Source organism: Miniopterus schreibersii, assembly GCF_964146895.1.
Source record: "Miniopterus schreibersii genome assembly, chromosome: X".
In the NCBI taxonomy this organism is placed as follows: Eukaryota; Metazoa; Chordata; class Mammalia; order Chiroptera; family Miniopteridae; genus Miniopterus; species Miniopterus schreibersii.
The window spans coordinates 68,310,395-68,328,883 of record NC_138104.1 but is presented as its reverse complement, the minus strand read 5'-3'; the positions used below and the strand labels follow the sequence as shown (position 1 = coordinate 68,328,883).

Below are 18,489 nucleotides of genomic sequence, written 5' to 3'. Positions count from 1 at the left end.
TTCCTTGTCAGTCCTTAGTGATCAGGAACCATAGTTGACAGTTCCGATCAGTAGCTTAAGAAAAAACCGTGTCTGTCTCTTCCGGAATGGTTAGAAGCAAGGGAGTTTGCCCATTCTGTTTGTAGAGTCATAGTTGGCCTTTCTAGCATTTTTGTATCCATTTCCTTATGCTGCAAAGTCCCACAAGCAACTCCACTCTGCTGTTAATTCTCTGGGCTTTACTTCTGACACCTCCCCAGGAGGAGAGGGGGGTCGGAGGAAGAAGCAAGTCCTTTGGGACCCCTCTTCCTCCAAGGACAAAAGGCTCCTGACCCCGCAGTGGCCTTGCACTCCTGGCATCCCCAAAAGACACCTATCCATGTGAGCTTTGCATTCAGCCAGTTTGTCATAGAGATGCTGTCCATTTTGGTTGGCTGGGTTTTTTTGTGTTATATACCTAGTCCAGTGAAATGTGGCTCCTGGGACCAATGTCAGGAGCTGGCTGGCCTCCCCATCAGCTCATTACCATCTGGTCCTGGGAAGAGGAGTGCGGGACCCACCAGACCGACCTTTTACCCATGACCATTTATTCAGGGTTCTGACTGGGCATTGATGGTCAAGAACACAGCATCTCAAGGGTTGTTTTCTTTCTCTCCGGCTCAACCCGCAGCCCCTTAGCTCCCCAGCTTCCTCCCCTAGAGTTCCAAAGCTGCAGGCGATGCCTGAGACTCCTTATGGTCCCCCCTCTTTCTTCCACATTCCCTTCTCTTCCCCAAATAAAGGCATCATGAGTGAGTCACCTTTAAGCAGGCCACCTTGGTGGTTTGTCCCCCTGATGGGCAGGTGCCCTATAGCTTCCATGCTGCCTCTGTTCCTGGAGTCAGGTTGATGGGAGGTTGGAGGGAAAGCCTGGAATTCTCACCAGCTGTGTTCCGCCCAGTTTGGGGTGTGACCTTGATTTTGTATGTACTTGAACACCACGAAGATTGGGGGACATCTTTTAGGGTCTGAAGAATACAGGAATTGACCAACGACATTCAGATCCCCATGGGTCTAGGTCACAGAGTCACATTCAATCTCCCCAACCATCATTCTAGTTGTTAGTTACTACCTCTTTTCTTTACAGAATTCTGTATGTCCTCGAGCTCCTTTCACAATGCCAGCACCAGCCCTGCCCTACCTATCCGCCCATTGGTGAGCTTGTCCTTACCAGTGGGATTGCTAGCTTTGACACTTCAGTGAACTGGGGAACTGGGCCACAACCAGGCTCTAGTACAGTTCCCTTCTGCTGGCATAGGAGACACCTAAAAATGCCACGTCCCCAGTCCATCAGTGCCAAACTAGCCAAGGACCCCAGCCCCTCAGCTCCCTGGAATGTGAAAGTCATGGTGGTGGCCTGTGGACACTGGGCACAGCCAGCACCTGGCTTCTACTGAGACCCCATGCAGATGTGGACAACAGTCTGTTCAGTGGCATGTTCCAGGCTAGAAGCCAAAAACAGTGGCAGTGAGACCTGCAACAGCCCCAAGTTGTTGCCTGCTCCTCTGCCCAGTTTGTCATTGCTGTGACAGCCATCATGAAAGGGCACTAGCCAGAAACAAACTTCCATGTTTGGTGGGAAAGGAGGCAGGCCCTCTGGATTTTAAGTAACTCTTAATAAGCAGCCCAAGCCCAGGAGGGGGCAAAGGTTATGAACTAAACTCACAAGAGGGCCAGCTGGATCTTGTGGAGCATTCCCACTGGGCTCTCTGGACTAACGTGGTCAGGGGAGGTCACAGGTACTGGTTCTTGGAGACCTTTGTACACCCATTCCTAGCTGGAGCCATTGCCCTGAATTGCTTCCTGATGCGAGTTTTGTGCACAGAGTCTAGGACCAATGGCCCAGACCTCAGGAAGCAATCCATGTCTAGAGCCGTATGGGTGTTTGCCTAGCCAGTCCCCCAAGTGCCAGCCGCTGGCCCGTGGGCAAGCACAGCAACATTACCAGGCCTGTGGCTATGTCCCTGCTTTGTTGGATTCCTGCTCTTACTGTACTTTCTGCAAGAATCCATCTTTGCTCTTGGTCAGTGAGCCCTTCCACTCTGGAGGGGTTTGTTGAATCTCCAGTTTTGTGTCTTTTTCTTTTAGACCAATCTTTAGAAAAGGCCTAATTGTTATAAATTGCTAGGATACTGCCTCTCCCAGGGTCTGTAGTTACATATTAAAAGGGAAAAAAGTGAACATTGAAACCCACTCTCAACAATTCAGAAGAAAAACCTAGAAAATATTTGGCAAAAAATTACATTTTAATGTTTCTGAACAAACAAGAGCAAGCTTTTGCAAAAATTGTGATCTAAAAATACTTGGAGCTTGGCCTGATGTGTGGTGAGTGCTGCAGGCAAGGGGGATTCTAGCCCAAAGCTGCTGGATCTGAGACTCAGAGCCATCCTGTCATTAGAGAGTCCATCTCCCCTTGGGTAGCAGTCCCTGAGGACTTGGCTCTGCCCCCATCCTCTGGGGTGGCCTGGAGGTTAGTGGCCCACCTGATCCCAAACCTACAGGAGCCTAGCTCTTGGTGTGGGAAGCAGAGTGGTCACCAGGGACTTGTGAAGGCCTGCATCATTCTCACGCCAGCACCACCTGTTTCTTGCTCCATTCTCATCTCCATAGGGCCTACCAGAAGCTCTGATTTGTCAAGAAAAAATGAGTTCTAACTAGGGCCCAGGTAACTAGAAAAGAGTGATGTCTCCCACTTGGCCTCTGCCTGTGGCACAGCCTGTCCCCTGAGGACATTCCCGTGCTCTGTTCTCCTTGGGGTCTATGGCCTGGTGAAGTGGCGTCCCCTTCTGAACTCGGAGGTGACGACAGAAGCCTGAGCACTCACTGTAGTGTGTGCCCCACTAGCTCCTCACCCTTGAGAGCTGAGGCAGAGGGAGGGTGAGTGTAAGGATAGGTGCCCCCACCTCCAGCACAGCTGAGACCCTCACAGGGGAAATCTGGCCTTGAGTTTCAGAGCATTTGGGAAACTTGCAAATTGTCTTTGCTCCTCTAGCTCCCCTTCTATCTTACCTTTTCTCAGGTCCTGCTTAGCAGCAAGAGAAAATAAGATGAAAATGCCAAGAGGTTTGGCTCCTGTCCACTGGTAGTCCCTCTCCCCGCAGTGTTTGTGTGTCAAAGTGACAAAGCTGTTTTTCCTGGTGACCCTGATTATATCCGGTATCTTATAGACTATATGCATAGGCCTGCTTGGTCTTCTCTGTCCTGGGCTTTTGTTTTGCTTTTTAATTTTGCTTTTTGTTTTTTCTGTCCCTTTTATTTAATGCACCAACTAGACACACAAAGCAGTTGAATTTTTATATATATATCTGTATATTGCACAATTATAAACTCATTTTGCTTGTGGCTCCACACACACACACACACACACACACACAAAGACCTGTTAAAATTATACCTGTTGCTTAATTACAATATTTCTGATAACCGTAGCATAGGACAAGGGAAAAAAAAAAACAAAAACAAAAAAAACAACACACCGACAAATCTGTCTGCTGGTCACTTCTTCTGTCCAAGCAGATCTGTGGTCTTTCCTCGCTTCTTTCAAGGGCTTCCCTGTGCCAAGCTAAGGAGGCTCCAGGCAGCACCCGGGTTTTGCACTGTTTCTCCAGTGCTTGTGAGAGAGGTCCCAGGATACTGGTGCAGGACAGTTCACCTCAATGGGTGGGTGCAAGAGCGCTCCCTTACCCTGGCGAAGTCCAGAATGTAGTTGGCACCACCTGGTCCCCTTCCACCTCTGGGTAGGGCAGCTGGAGTCCATGGGGGTGGCCTGATCCCCCACCCCTTCCAGTGACCCAGTCAGAGTGATCATGTGTGGAGAGTCAGCTCAGCAGGCCTCCCCACTAGTAGGGCTCCCACTTTGCTGAGTCCAGGAGCTGGAGGGAAGATACGAGGCCTGTTGTGTCTCTGAACATGTGAGCCGCACCAAGTAGAGTGCCAGGGACCCCACAACCACATAGAGAGTCCAGTCTCCTCTAGGAGGTGGCAAAGACTCCAGAAATGCCCCTTTTTCTTCTCCCACATCCTGCGAGTAATTGCATTTGCTTTTGTAATTCTTAATGAGCAATATCTGCTAGAGAGTTTAGCTGTAACAATTCTTTTTGATCCTTTTTTTAAGTAATTAAAAACACCAAAAAAAAATTCAGAAACTTGTTCTTCCAAAGCAGAGAGCATTATAATCACCAGGGCCAAAAGCTTCCCTTCCAGCATCAATACTTCTTCTGAGGCCTGAATCCAAAAGAGAAACACTTGTAGGCTCTTTGGGCGGCTGGGCTACCCTTGGGCCCCTCGGAGGACCTGGTCTGGGGCCCACTCCAGCCTGCATTCAGTATTAGCAGTGGGCCATGATGTCCTTGCCCACCCTGCCTGGAATGGGGCCGAGGAGGTGAGGAGGCCGTTGCCACTGATGCTTGGCCACTAACAGGTGGGTGTCCGCATGTGTCCACGTGCATGCTTTCTGATGGAAGTAGGAAATCAGCACCCGAGTTAGCCTCACCCAGTGACCTCTCGCCCTGCTGGGCCGGAACGGGGCCCGCCCAGTTCAGTGTTTCTGGGGAGCTGGACAGTGGAGTGCACAAGGCTTGCAGAACTTGAAGCCTGCTCCTTCCTTTGCTACCAAGGCCTCCTTTTCCGTTTGATTTGTCACTGCTTCAATCAATAACAGCCGCTCCAGAGTCAGTAGTTGATGAATATATGACCAAATATCACCAGGACTGTTACTCAATGTGTGCCGAGCCCTTTTATCGCGCTGGGCTCCTGTGTACCCGGACACTGTAATGTGTGCTGTGTTAGCTCTCCTCCCCTTCCCTCTCACCCCTTGTTTTTCTGGGGGTTTTCTGTTTGGGTTTGGTTTGGTTTTTATTTCCCCTTTTGTGTTCCAAACATGAGGTTCTCTCTACTGGTCCTCTTAACTGTGGTGTTGAGGCTTATATTTGTGTAATTGGTGGGTGAAAGGAACTTTGCTAAGTAAATCTCTTCTGTGTTTGAACTGAAGTTTGTATTGTAACCATGTTTAAAGTAATTGTTCCAGAGACAAATGCTTCTAGACACCTTTTCTTTACAAACAAACGAATTCAGAGGGAGGGGATGGTGACTGAGATGAGAGGGGCTGTCCTATTTCCCCAAGAGGGGAGACCCAAAGAGATGACCCCTGTTCAGATCAGCCAGAAGCCACCCAAGAAGTTAAATCTAAGCCAACAGACTGAATAGCTGACTTGTTGCCATTTTCAAAGTCAGAGCAAAACCAGATCTTGTTCCACCCAGTAGATTCTTTTGCGCCCCCCCCCCCCAAGATTATTAGCATCATTGTTATTTTTAAGGACAGACGAGGTTTATGTTCCTGTGAGGGGAGCCAGGAGGTGTGTGAGCAGGGCCAACCTGGGGCAGGCCTGAACCAAGTGGCTCAGACAAAAGGTAGGCATCTCCCTGGAGATCTCCACTGTGGCCATAGGTCAGGTGTATGTTGACAGGGCAGATTGGCCACTCTTCACCTGATGCAGCTCTTTCTAGACAGGTCGGGCAGTGGGCATTAACCATTTAGGACACCTCCATCACATCCCGCTCCTTACCCCAGTGCATAACACTAATGTGACCTCTCAATTCCCAACCATCCCAGGCCATAAGATGATGGTGGGGTAGGAGGATATGCTCCCTTTGCTGTCATCAGATTCCCAGAAAAATTTGGGTGTGAGAAACCCCCTTCCCTTTCCATGGCAAAACCAGGTCCTCAGAGAAGCCGTTACCCCCACCAGACATTGTTTTGGGTTCACAAAACAGGGACAGATGTGTGCTCCCTTAGCGCCTGGCAACCCTTCTTCTGAAAGGTGAGGACAGTGCTGATTGTAGTGACCATTTGCACATGGGGTGTAGTAGTGGGAACCAGGCAGGGTGGCTGCCCCCTCCCGAGCTGCAGTGACACAGGCCAGCCACCCTGTGCAGAGAATGGGAGAGGTAAACATGGGGTACAGGGAGCTGCCCAGGACAGACTTGGCTGGAGATGTCTCTAAAAGCCCTCTATTGCATTCACCTTCAGTTTTTGTGTTTTGGGACAATTACTTTAGGAAATAAGTAGGTCGTTTTAAAAACAAAAAAAATATTGATTGCTTTTTTGTAGTGTTCAAAAAAAGGTTCTTTGTGTATAGCCAAATGACTGAAAGCACTGATATATTTAAAAACAAAAGGCAATTTATTAAGGAAATTTGTACCATTTCAGTAAACCTGTCTGAATGTACCTGTATACGTTTCAAAAACACCCCCCACTGAATTCCCTGTAACCTATTTATTATATAAAGAGTTTGCCTTATAAATTTACATAAAAATGTCCGTTTGTGTCTTTTGTTGTAAAATTAAGTGATTTTTTCATAAGGTTCTTTTACTATTTGAAAAGATGGGCAGCACGCAGTTTTATTTTATTTTTGTAAGTTTTTTAATACGTGTGAAAGCAAAGACTACTCAGCATGCCTTTCTAAGTGACGCGTTTGCACCTTTTGTTGGGAAGTACTGTATCCTTTGCTGTTAGCATTCTCGATAAATCTCTCTGTGAAAGTGACTAAAGGTCTGGGCTTTCATTACCTGACAGCTCACAGGACAGCATGGTGGTGTGTTTCCTGATTCGGTCTGGTGTCCCTGAACACAGGAGAGCCAGCTGCTTTCAGGACTGCCTTGGGAGGAAAGGGCAGCCCGCTCCATACACTGCCTCCCTTTGGGTGCCCCAAGGCCACACTTTCCAGGCACACTGCTCTGCATGTGTGAGGAAACTCTGGAGTGGCAAGCTGGAAAGGACCTGGCACAAATCTGTCTGCTGTGCCCTAGGTCCAGAGACAGGTAGGCTGCAGGCCTTCTGCACAGCAGCACAACTTCCCTATTTCTCAGGGCCATGATAGGGGCACCTCTTCAGTTTGGATGTGCTGAGGTGCTTTTGCAAATACACACCACCACCACCCCCAGCTCCCGCTCCTGTGCCTACCACCTAAGACCCTCCCATGGCCTCTGCTGAACTGACTCCCTGCCCAAAGGGGGTGCTGTTGTCACTTCGGTTTGTAGATGTCACACCCTGCCTATGCTGCTTGGTTTCCATGTAAGGCTATGAGCTCTCAAGAGCTACCTGCCCCACCACAGTCATCCTCACCAAGCTGTTGCTGGGCTGGAGGGGACAACAACTGCTCAGTGTCCAGCTTCACATGCAAATGTGGACATATCTATTAGAAGGTGCATTTGTAAGTGCTGGACTTGACCATTAAGACAAAGGGTTGAAATTCAACCTGTGTGTAGTGAGCATCTCTTGTGTGCCAGGCCTGTCTGGGGTGCTGCAGTCCAGCAGTGAGCAAGTAGGACCAAGTGCCTGTTCCTTTATAGAGCTTGGTGTGTGCATGCATGATAATTTCCCATACTCAGGGTGTGGCTGGCATCCTCTTTGGGAGTGACTGTGGCTTCTGGGAAGAGGTTCCAATGGAGGTCTATATTTGGGTGGACCTGGTTTCTGGAAACAGCCCTAAGTCCCTGGGAGGACAGCTTGGGGTGGCAGAAGCCCTCTGGGGTCAGGATCAAGAGGACAAGGGGGATGGTGAGGGAAGTAGACCTGTTGCCTTGCAAACATGCATAGCTGGAGAAACAAAGGAGAAAGGCACCTGGTGCTGCTTGTGGGGTCTTCCCCCATCTAGTGGAGGAGGCTCAAGAAGGATACACCAGAGATGCCAGACATACCAAGGGCTGCAGGCAGCTATGCCAGAGGGGCCTAGGGAGCTTTAACCCTAGCTTCCACCTAGGGAGCTGTTTGAGCGAGCTCAACCTTGTCACATGAGGGCCAGGAAACTGCAAAGTGCAAACTCTGCAGAAGCCCTGGCCCATTCTTGGAACACTAAAGAGTTCTGGATGGCTTAAGGCTGCTGACATGTACAGAGAGTTAGACATGAGGTGGGAGGGCAGGCGCCACATTGTGACAGCATTGGAGGATGCACTGAAGAGCTGGAACCCATCAGAGGGCTTCAGAAAGCATGGGAAGGTCTTAAGCAGGAAAGTATTTGGCTTAATTTGTGCCTGAGGAAGAGCACCAGGATGGAGACTAGGCAGGGAAGCCGCCAGGAAGCCAGCGCATTCGTCCAGGTAAGAGGTAGTATAGTAGTGAGGGCAGTGGGCCAGTGGGGAGGAGATGGACTCCAGAGATGTTCAGGGAGACAACAGGAAAATAGTGGCTGCTGATGTGGGGTGGAGGAATGGAGGCTACAGAGCATTGTGGGAATGAACAAGAGAGACAATGTGGCCAAGACGTCAACCAGACCGAGAACTGAGCTTGGTGCCTGTCCACTGCTGTAGAAAAGAGGGTGGGAGAAGCCATCCTCACAGGAGTGAATGCAAACTGAGCCAGAAACGTGATGAGGGAGGAGGGACAGCAGGCGCTGAAACCCTTTTATTTAAAGAGAGAAACCCAGTTTATGTGCTAGTGGGAAGGAGCCAGCAAAGAAGGAAAAGTGGAAGATATTGGGAACACTTGCTATTGCAGGTTCCTGAAGGAGCAGAAAAGATGGTATCCAGGCACAGGAGGTGGATGAAAATGCTCAGAGCTGGGGCAGGCTGCTGTACAAGTTTCCATACTGTTCTCCCTGCACCCAGCCACACGGCCAGCTGACAGGAGCCAGGGGCCTTTGTGTATGTAACCCACATCTGACCCAGTTCTACCAGCATCTCTCTCGACTCTCCATGCCTCCCAAATAAAGCCAAAACGTCTAAAGGGGGCCTCCCTATGACTGTCAACAAGGCCCTGCTCCAGCCCTTTCTCGGACGCCCCATACCTTCGCCATAGCCACCGTCCTCCGTGCTGGGAACCGCTCCCCTCCATCCCTCGGAGCCCCACTCTGATGGCCCCTCCTCCTGGAAGCCCGCCTAGCCCTCCCGGCCCCGCGCAGAGGAGCTGCTTTCGCGGTAAGGGACCACGTGCAGCGCCCCCGTGTGGCCGAGGGCCGCTGCGGTGGCGCCAGCAGCAAGCAAGATGGTGGAGTCCCGGGGCACCGCCCCTTCCGCCTAGGCGGGCGTCGCACGAGGCTGGCTTAAAGGGGAAGTGAGTCAGTGTCCGCGGACCCGGCCGGCCGAGGCCCCAAGAGGCCCCGGCCTGGCGGCGGCGACAGCGGCGGCGGCGGCCATGGCTGGGGGCCCAGGCCCGGGGGACCCCGCCGCTCCCGGCGCCCAGCACTTCTTGTACGAGGTGCCACCCTGGGTCATGTGTCGCTTCTACAAAGTGATGGACGCCCTGGAGCCCAGCGACTGGTGCCAATTCGGTAGGTGGCGGCGGGCCGGCTCGGGAGGGAAGGGGCGGGGCGGGGCGGGGGGGGGGGGTGCGCCGGCCCCAGCGCCTAGGCCTGACGCCCCTTGCCCCGCAGCCGCCCTGATTGTGCGTGACCAGACCGAGCTACGGCTGTGCGAACGCTCTGGGCAGCGAACAGCCAGCGTCCTGTGGCCCTGGATCAACCGAAACGCCCGCGTGTCTGACCTCGTGCACATCCTCACGCACTTGCAGCTGCTCCGCGCCAGGGACATCATTACGGCCTGTGAGCATGCAGCCCTGGGACCTGGGACCCTAGAGCTGGAGGCCTCTCACGGGGCTCCTCCCCCTGCCAAGGCGTAACCATACTTTCCTTCCTTAACGTCCCAGGGCACCCTCCTGCCCCCCTCCCACCCTCCAGCACCACCGCCCCGAGGACTAGCAGCATCTCTGCACCCTTTGAGGCCAAGGCCCCCAGCCCCCCAAACTTGCAGTTGTCAGCTTCCACCCTCCTCTCCCCAGGTAAGAGGGCTCTGGTGTTGGGCTTGATGGACCTGAAGAAAAGGCCACCTTGACCATGGCTCCAGACCCTGCCATAGACCCCGCCGCTGGTCTCTACCTACCTCTCACTAGTGTGTTTATGAAGCTTTTCCAGGCTCCCAGACCCATTCTGGGCCTGAGTGCGGCCCTGTCCCAAGCCCTGCTGTCTGGCCACCAGCACCATCTCTAGGCTTTTCTTCTACCAAGGTATGTGGGTCCTGCCCCCCCCCCCCCCCCGAAAGGTTCCAGACAAGGAACAAGAAACCCAGGCTTTGGTACACCGGGGAGCCCCAGCTGGTCCAGCAGGGCCAGCTGGGAGGTACCTGGGCTGGGGAGAGCTTGTGGCCAGGGCTGAGGGAAGAAGACAGGACCTCACCTGATTGGGATCTCTTTCTACAGCAGAGCCCAGAGAACGCAGTGTCCTTCCTGCAAGGGAACCACCCCTCTTCATTCTGCTGGCCTCTCCATGAGATTTCCCAAGGCACCCACAACTTCTCAGAGGAGCTGAAAATCGGGGAGGGCGGCTTTGGGTGTGTGTACCGGGCCGTACTGAGGAACACAGTGTATGCTGTGAAGAAACTGAAGGAGGTGGGTGTAGCATCCTTCTGAGGGTCTTGGAAGGCCGGCAGCAGACCCTCACCTTTCTGGTCTTCCCCCTTGCTTCCCACACAGCTCCTTCAGCCCTCTGATTCCCCAGCTAAAGTCCCCAACCCCTTGGTTGTTCTGGGCCCAGGACAGATGGCACTGGGAGTGGCCATCAAGCCTTGGCTGCAAGAGCCTCATGCTGCCCCCCCATTTTCCCTGGGGGCTACAGGAGGCAGACCTGGAGTGGACCACTGTCAAGCAGAGCTTCCTGACCGAAGTGGAGCAGCTATCACGGTGAGCCTGGGGCATCCCTCCAGGACCACACACCATGGGACCTAGCTCCCTGGGATACCGAAGCCTGCCAGGCCCAGCCTAGCTGAGGGACCAGTAGGCACTGGTCACTCCCACAACAGCAAGATGGAAAGCATGGTGGAGGCTGGGGGCCAGAGCACTGAGGCCCCACTTTTCCAAGCAGGTTTCGTCACCCAAACATCGTGGACTTTGCTGGCTACTGTGCTCAGAGTGGCTACTACTGCCTTGTCTATGGCTTCCTGCCCAATGGCTCCCTGGAAGACCGCCTCCACTTCCAGGTAGTCTTACCTGGCCTGACACGCTTCCCCAGACCTGCAGCACCTGGGAGGAGTGGGGCAGGGGGCCTGGGCTCTGAGCCTCGATGAGTGGGTCCCACCAGCAGGCAGTACTGGGCTTAGCATTTGGCCAAGGTGGGCCACCGTTTTCTGTGGCCTCTCCCTGACTATTCCTGCACGCCCAGGAGCCTGGGTTGTGGTGCCTCTAAAAAGGGGGTCATTGATTGAAGCTTCTCCTCTCTGCAAACAGAGTAGCTGAAAGGTGTCATCAGTATTGCTCTTGAGGAAAGGGGGCAGTGGGCAACAGGCTGCACTATCTGGACCCACATTTGGGCCCTGTCTAGTGAGGTGCCCACAAGACACAGGGGTGAACTGCACACATTGTTGGGGGAAATAGGGAGAAAGCCTCCAGTGATGTCCTGATCACCCTGAGATGAATGAACTTCAGGAACTGAGGACCTCTGAATTATATGATGACTCCAGAAAGCACGGTCCTAGCCATTCCCAGTATGCTTTATAAAGTGGTAGCATAGCTTAGTCTCAATTCTCGTGTGAAGTAGCTCATGGGTATTTTGCTCCTCATTTTCCAGAAGGGGAAACTAAGGCCCAGAGAGTGAAGTGCTTGTCCAGATCCCACAGTGACAGGTGGAGGGAGGGTCAGGATCAAGGAACAGTGGTCCCCAGCCTCCCCTGTGCCCCTTTGCTCTCTCTCTACTCCAGACCCAGGCCTGCTCTCCTCTCTCCTGGCCTCAGCGCCTGGACATCCTTCTGGGCACAGCCCGGGCTATTCAGTTTTTACATCAGGACAGCCCTAGCCTCATCCATGGAGATGTCAAGAGGTAAGAAGGGGGCACAGCCAGGCCCCTGGGTCCCCTGAGAGCTGCAGGAGTGGAGGCTATGGCAAGGCAATGGTGCTCCCAAACTTTCCACCAGCAGGGAGCCTTGTCCAGAGGAGCCCTGCCCTGAGTGCCCCTCATGAGGTTAGGCCTGGCCCCCTGCTCAAAGCAGAGATGGTGGGCAAGGTGCAGCCCCAAGGCCTGGGACATCAGAGCGGGACCCAGGGTCACTGAGTACCTGGCATGGGACAGATGTGGAAGCAGAAGCCAAGGACAGGGCCCACTGCTGTGTAGGGGCTGAACTATGCAAGGGTGCTCTAGGTGCTGCTTGCAAGCGCCCAGGTAGCTGGACTGTTCTAACAGTACCAGCCACTCTCTGTAGGCAGGGTGTAGTGTGGGGTCTTCAAGTCCAGTTATGTCAGGGCCAGGCAGGTGTGGGGGGCAGAGTGAGCTGGGGCCAGGGCCAGGCTGACATCCGTCCTTTCTCCCCTAAGTTCCAACGTCCTTCTGGATGATAGACTGATGCCCAAACTGGGAGACTTTGGCCTGGCTCGTCTCAGCCGTTTTGCAGCAGCCAATCCTGGTCAGAGCAGCACCGTGGCCCGGACTCAGACCGTGCGCGGCACCCTGGCCTACCTGCCCGAGGAATACATCAAGACCGGGAGGCTGGCCGTGGACACTGACACCTTCAGCTTTGGCGTGGTGAGCCACAGTCCCCTCTACTGGCTGGAGGGCTGGGAAGCTGTGGCCAGCCAAGTCAAGAGGGCCTGCAGAATTCCATATAGAGCCGGAGGCCAACCCGGCAGGAAGTTAACAGAGCCTCAGCTGCAGGCCCCTCCCTCCCTGGCATGGGCCCCTTCCTTGGCCCTGCACCTCATTTCATATTTGTCATTTTGCATTCTTTTTCTTCAAGTCGGTGCTCCAAACTGCCAAAGCTTCATTCCCCTGACATCTGGCTCTGTCCCTGCAGGGAGGTGATCCTGATCTGCCTAAGGACTGGGCCACTCTGTCTACCCCACAAACCTCCTCTGCTTGTGGCCTCCCCACCAAGGCCTGGGACAGCACCATCCCAGAAGCCACTGCTATGCTCTCCATCTGCTCTCTCTCCAGGTAGTTCTGGAGACCCTAGCTGGCCAGAGGGCTGTGAGGACACATGGTGCCAAGACCAAGTACCTGGTGAGCCTCCTGAGGCGGGGCAGGGAGGGAGGCAGACAGGAAGGGAGAGAGGCAGACAGGGAAGGAGAGAGAGGGGGCAGGGAGGCACTACTCCTGACAACCAACAGGTGCAGCCCTGGAGGGTGGAAAGATCTGGAATGCCACACTCCACAGCAGCCAGCCTTTGCTGCTGCTGACTCATCTTTGAAAGTAGGCAGGGCCCAAACAGCTTTCTTTACCTTGATGAAGAGGAACCTGTTGTCTGTAGATCCATTGGGCTTTTCCAGACCCCACCTCGGCTGGGGGGAGGGGAGGGAGCTTCCTAGCAAGGTAGTCCCAGTGCTTTGGGACCAGAAGCTACAGTGGAAAAGAGAACATGGGAGCCTGCGAGAGGCTGTGGACGGAGAATTGGGCAGGCTCTGAGAAGCCTTTTTCTGGGCCCCACCAGGCCCACAGCAGACAAACACTCATTGTGAAGGCAGGTCTGAACTGCCCCCACCTCTTAATCATGGTTCCTGCCTGCCTCGCCACGGACTGAGATGAGACCTGAGTTGTAGTCCCAACTGGACTGTGTTCTTGGAGCAAATCTCCACTCTTTGCTCGTCCCCTTTCCCAATGTGGAAGCAAACTTAATGCCTGTGCAACACTTAGACACTTTCTGAGCCCAGAATGTGCTCAGTCAACATTTGCTCTTTACACTTTACCAATTGGTATACCTTCAGCTGCTTCTGCTCCTGGCTTGGAGCTGTTTCTGTCCATTACGGGGTCTGGGCCAGGAACCAGGGAGCCAGACAGTAGCCTTCCTTCACCTTCCACACCCATCGGCACATCCAACTAGGGCTGCTCTCTCTGTTTTCATCACTGCCCCGGACTCCTCAGGGGGTCCTTCTTTGGTCGTCTTTGGATCCTTTCCATTTGTCCTCTGTGCCACTGCCAAATTAATCGTTCAAAAATGTAAAGAGCCCTGGCTGGATGACTCCGTTGGAGCTTCGTCCCAATGCACCAAGGTTACACATTTGATCCTCAGTCAGGAGTCAACCAGTAAATGCATTAATGAGTGGAACAACAGAGCATTGTTTCTCTCTCTCTCCCCCTCTCTTTGTCTAAAATCAATAAAAAGGGAAAAAATGTAAAGACATCATGGAAACCCCTTTGCTTTCCCACTGTGCCTGGGGTGAAGGCCCAATGCCTGAATATAGCCTCAACTCCCCAGGGCCTGCCACCACCAGCCTTCTCTCTGTCCTCTAGGCTCTCTGCTGCCTATCCTAGGGCCTGAAAAGTCAGCCCCCATTCAGGTTCTTCCTCCTGGTCCTTCCCATCTCAGAACTCAAGGTGGCCTCCAGTCCTGTTTCTGTTCTGGGGTGTCTCTCCATGGTACATTGTCCTTCTTGGTTCTGCCCTCTCTGGTTAATTCATGCTTTCAGATCCTAGCTCAGGTGCCACTTGCTCATGGGCCTCTGCCAGAGTTTTCCATTGCTTTTATAGGCTTGTTTTTGGCATCTCCCCCCTCTAGGAAGTCCACTCTGTGAAAGTGGGCCCAGGCTGTTCTGTTTGTTGCTGTATGCCTAGGGCCTGGGGCAGTGCTGGACACACAATGGGTGCTTAATCAACCGAAGAAAGATCACAGGAGTCAGTGACCCAGGGCCTGGGGAATTCAGCTGAAGGCACAGCCTTCCTAGCGGCCATGCTCACAGTATCTGTCCCACAGAAAGACCTGGTTAAAGAGGAAGCTGAGGATGCCGGGGTGGTCCTGAAAAGCACCCAGACCACACTCCAGGCAGGTCTGGCCTCAGATGCCTGGGCTGCCCCAATCGCCACCCAGATCTACAAGAAGCACCTGGACCCCAGACCTGGCCCATGCCCACCCGAGCTAGGCCTGGCCCTGGGCCAGCTGGCTTGCTGCTGCCTGCACCACCGGGCTAAGAGGAGACCCCCCATGACCCAGGTATCCTGGAGGAGGGGGACAGGAAGCATTTGAGGCACCTACTATCCATGGGGGCAGTGGCCTACTGGAAATCCTGCATTCTTGGCACTACCCTGTAGTGACCCAAACACAGCACCTGCCAGACCTCTTTCTGGAAACAGAGTCTCCATACATTTCTCACTTGCCCTTTGGTTCTGCCTGGGGTGGCGGGGGCCTCACTGAACCCTGCCTGGGCTGTAGAGAGGCAAAGGACTTCTATTGCTCCCTCTTCTGGATATACCGCACCATTGCATCTGCCTTTTTTCTGTCCCTTCCCTGGCCGCAGCCTCTTTACCTCTGACAGTTGAGAATAGAGAATCCCTATTTGAGAACAGCAAGGTAGTGAGATTCACTCTCTAGAAGACAGAAGCCGTTCTCAGTCCTTAGCTTTGGTGGCTGTGACTCTCAGTGCGCCTTATGGCAGGGACAAAGGAGCAAGAGACAGAGCTTTCCTGGCTGCAGAGTGTGCCAGCTTAGTGCTCCCCACAGCCTCCAGAGCAGTGATGTGGGGCCTGGGATGGCAGCCGAAGCCCCAAGGCAGGTCACAGATGATTTGGAGCAGCCTTGTGGTTTGACTGTCTTTTGTGAGGGCTGTGATGGATTACTTACCCTGAGAGTCCCTCTTTCTCCTCGCAGGTGTACGAGAGGCTGGAGAGACTTCAGGCAGCAGTGGCAGGGCCATTCCTGGAAGCAGAGGCTGCCTGCCGCAACCCTCCTTCCCCACAGGAAAACTCCTACATGTCCACCACCAGCAGTGCCAGCCCCCGGCAGCCCCTGGCAGTGCCCTCAGGAGCCCCAGCCCCAGTTACAGAGCAGCTCCAGAAAGGCCACAACCAGCCTGTGGAGAGTGACGAGAGTGTGTCTGGCCTATCAGCTGCTCTGCATTCCTGGCACCTGACCATGAGCTGCCCCCCAGGCCCAGCCCTGCCAGACAGCCCTGGACAAGAGGCCGCCACGTGGACTCCAGCACCCCTTGGGCAGGACGGCTCTACTCAAAGGGGTGCCACCCGAGAGTTATGGGGGAGTGGCCCAGGGCCCCAGCCCACAGCTGTGGAAGGTAGCTGGGGACATGTGCCCAGAATAGGGACCAGGGGCCTCCTTTGGCAACAGTCCCCATACTTCTCAGCTCCAGCTTTCTGGGATAAGAGAACTGGGGCCTGATGTTAAGCTCACTCTGTCCCTAGCAAGCTCCAGGCCTCTGTCTTAGGACAGGTAGCCTGCCTGGCCTTGGAAAGGGGTGCAGAGGACAGCTCAGCATTGTTTCATCGTCCCAGGCAATGCCCCTCAGGTGGGCGAGAGGAGGTCAGGAGCTTACTTTCTGTTGAGCTAGGAACAAGGAGGCTCTACTCAGGACTAGGCTCCTGGCCTGGCTGGGAGTCAGGGCCATGATGCAGCCCCTCCTAGTCCCTGCCTTTAGGGCCCTGAGGACTTCTCTCCTGAGGGCAGGAAGCTAGGCTGGGGGCCAGGAAGAATCGTGAGACCGGGAGTGTCAGTGAGGAGTTCCTAGGGATAACAGCCCCTGAAGCTACAAGGGCACTCTCTCTACCCCAGGATCACTCCTGGGCAGTTCTGCGTCATCACGGCCACCACAGATTGTCATCAACCCAGCGCGACAGAAGATGGTGCAGAAGCTGGCCTTGTACGAGGATGGGGTCCTAGACAGCCTGCAGCTACTGTCGTCAAGCTCCCTCCCAGGTACCCTCTGCGCTTTGCAGCCGGATGCTCAGCCTCATGCTAGCCCCAAACAGCAGTGTTTTTTTTAATCATGTACTGATGAGGACCCTGCTACCCAAGGGTGTGAGACAGGCCACTCACCCCCTCTAACAATGGCTGGAAGCCCAGCCTACTCCCATGCCTCCCTCTGGCTCCCTCATTTTCTCTTGAAACAGCACCTTCCCTTAGCCCTGGGGTGCCAGTGCCCCCTCTGCTTCTAGCAAGCATTTTCCATTCCAGGTGCTATTTGAACAAGCTCCGCTTAGGAATAGAAACCCTAATTCCAGAAAGCACCCTGGGAGCTGAGGGGAAACCATGGCCCAGCCCTTGAACCAGCCCTCTGGCAGCCAAGGAGCCTCCTCCATTTACTAACTGGCATTTTCCTCCTGCAGACTTGGGCCTGGAATACCAAGACAGGCAGGGCCCGGAAGAGAGTGATGAATTTCAGAGCTGAGCTCTTCATGCGGGCGGATCCCCCAAACCCGGAAGTCAAAGTTCTCATGGTTGGAAGTTCTCATAGCACATGAACCCTCAGGAGCCTGTGGGCAATAGGGGTGGGGCCCCAGCTTCACAGGGCAGAGCAGGTGGTGGCCCCTGTGCTGTAGGGGTGTGGGCACAGGCCAGGCTCAGAGCCACCCAGGCCGCCTGCTGGAAGCTGGCAGTAGGGCAGGACATCTCAGAGGCCTGCCTCAGTCCATTTGGGGGAGAGGAAAGCCACTGTCATGAGAGGGGCGTGTGGGGGAGGAATACATGTCTAAGGCTGCTGGCTGCATAGGCCAGAGAGGAGAGGTGAATGGGACCACTGGTACAATGGGATGCAGCAGGGAGCTGGCTCCCCTGAGAGCTGGACAAGGCATTTGCAGCTCAGGCCTACAGCAGCAGCCCTTAGCCCTTCTCTTTGTACTTTGCTGAAGCCCTGGGGGAAATTGGCCACTCTGTACAATAGTGCGAGTTAGGCCTGGGACCCTCCCAGCTGCTTGCAATGTGGAAAAGAGAGGTGTGGCTGTCCTATGGTTCAGTCCACTAGCTAGAAATGAGGGTTCTGAGATACCTCAGAGAGTCCAGCAGCGCCTGCATCAGGCCAGTGCCTGTAGGCTTCACTAAGGAGCTGAGAGCTAGCCTAACATGACTGCCTGCTACCCAGGCCACTCCAGGATGCTATAGACGGGTCCAAACCAAGTCAGCCTCCAGAGGCTTTAGGCTCAGCATCAGGCCCAGGCACTGATTGTGGCAAAGGGGCCACTGCCCAAGGTTCACCTAGGCCGGAGTCCTGTATTACCCAGACAGAGAAGCCCCAAGGCAAGAAGTTGGGATCAAGGCAGAGAAGAAGGAAAAAGAAAATGGGACTCAGTTTGAGAAGCAAGTGAAGTTTCTTGAAACCGAGTGTCTTCGAAAGTAGCCCAGGGCTGTAGCACAGGCTTACAATGATTTTGTGTCCACAATCATGAGTCACACTACATGCCCCACAAAGCTAGGCCTTGGTGAAGTCCAAGTTGTACTAGAGTAATAAAAGCTTATGTTTCAATCTCTGGTTGTACTTGCGGAGTTTGTTGCACTGAAAGCCTCAAGCTTTTCCCGTGCTTTCACCTCGGAGTTCCTGACTGTCCAACCCAAAACACCAGACCCCCCAAATCCTCTAGAGGCTCTTGTTTCCACTCCCAGTAAGCCACCATACTGGTGGCAGGTCCACAACACCACTACCCAACAGGACTTAAATGGGTTGTTAAGTTTTCCCTATACATTTTACGGGTTTTGATGCTATTGTAAATGGTATCTTGATAGCATTTCCTAATTCATCATTGATAGTGTGTAGGAATACAATTGACTTTTGTCTGTTGGCTT

General features: G+C 53.8%; 1 protein-coding gene across 6 annotated transcripts; it reads left to right on the top strand.

The window, feature by feature from the left end:
- Positions 1-9,077: 9,077 nt before the first annotated feature.
- Positions 9,078-18,172, top strand: IRAK1 (interleukin 1 receptor associated kinase 1). Of its 6 annotated transcripts, XM_081126703.1 has the most exons (14): positions 9,086-9,284; positions 9,387-9,554; positions 9,659-9,790; positions 9,915-10,015; positions 10,208-10,396; positions 10,623-10,687; positions 10,869-10,983; positions 11,701-11,819; positions 12,311-12,518; positions 12,927-12,992; positions 14,680-14,916; positions 15,571-15,991; positions 16,486-16,629; positions 17,040-18,172. In XM_081126703.1, exons 1-14 carry the CDS (start codon positions 9,149-9,151, stop codon positions 17,099-17,101), a joined length of 2,163 nt encoding a protein of 720 aa, XP_080982829.1. In that variant the 5' UTR covers positions 9,086-9,148; the 3' UTR covers positions 17,102-18,172. The 6 variants fall into 6 exon arrangements, with proteins under 6 accessions (XP_080982833.1, XP_080982829.1, XP_080982832.1 ...); XM_081126707.1 differs by having other exon boundaries at positions 9,078-9,554; XM_081126706.1 differs by lacking the exon at positions 14,680-14,916.
- The last annotated feature ends 317 nt before the right edge of the window (positions 18,173-18,489 follow it).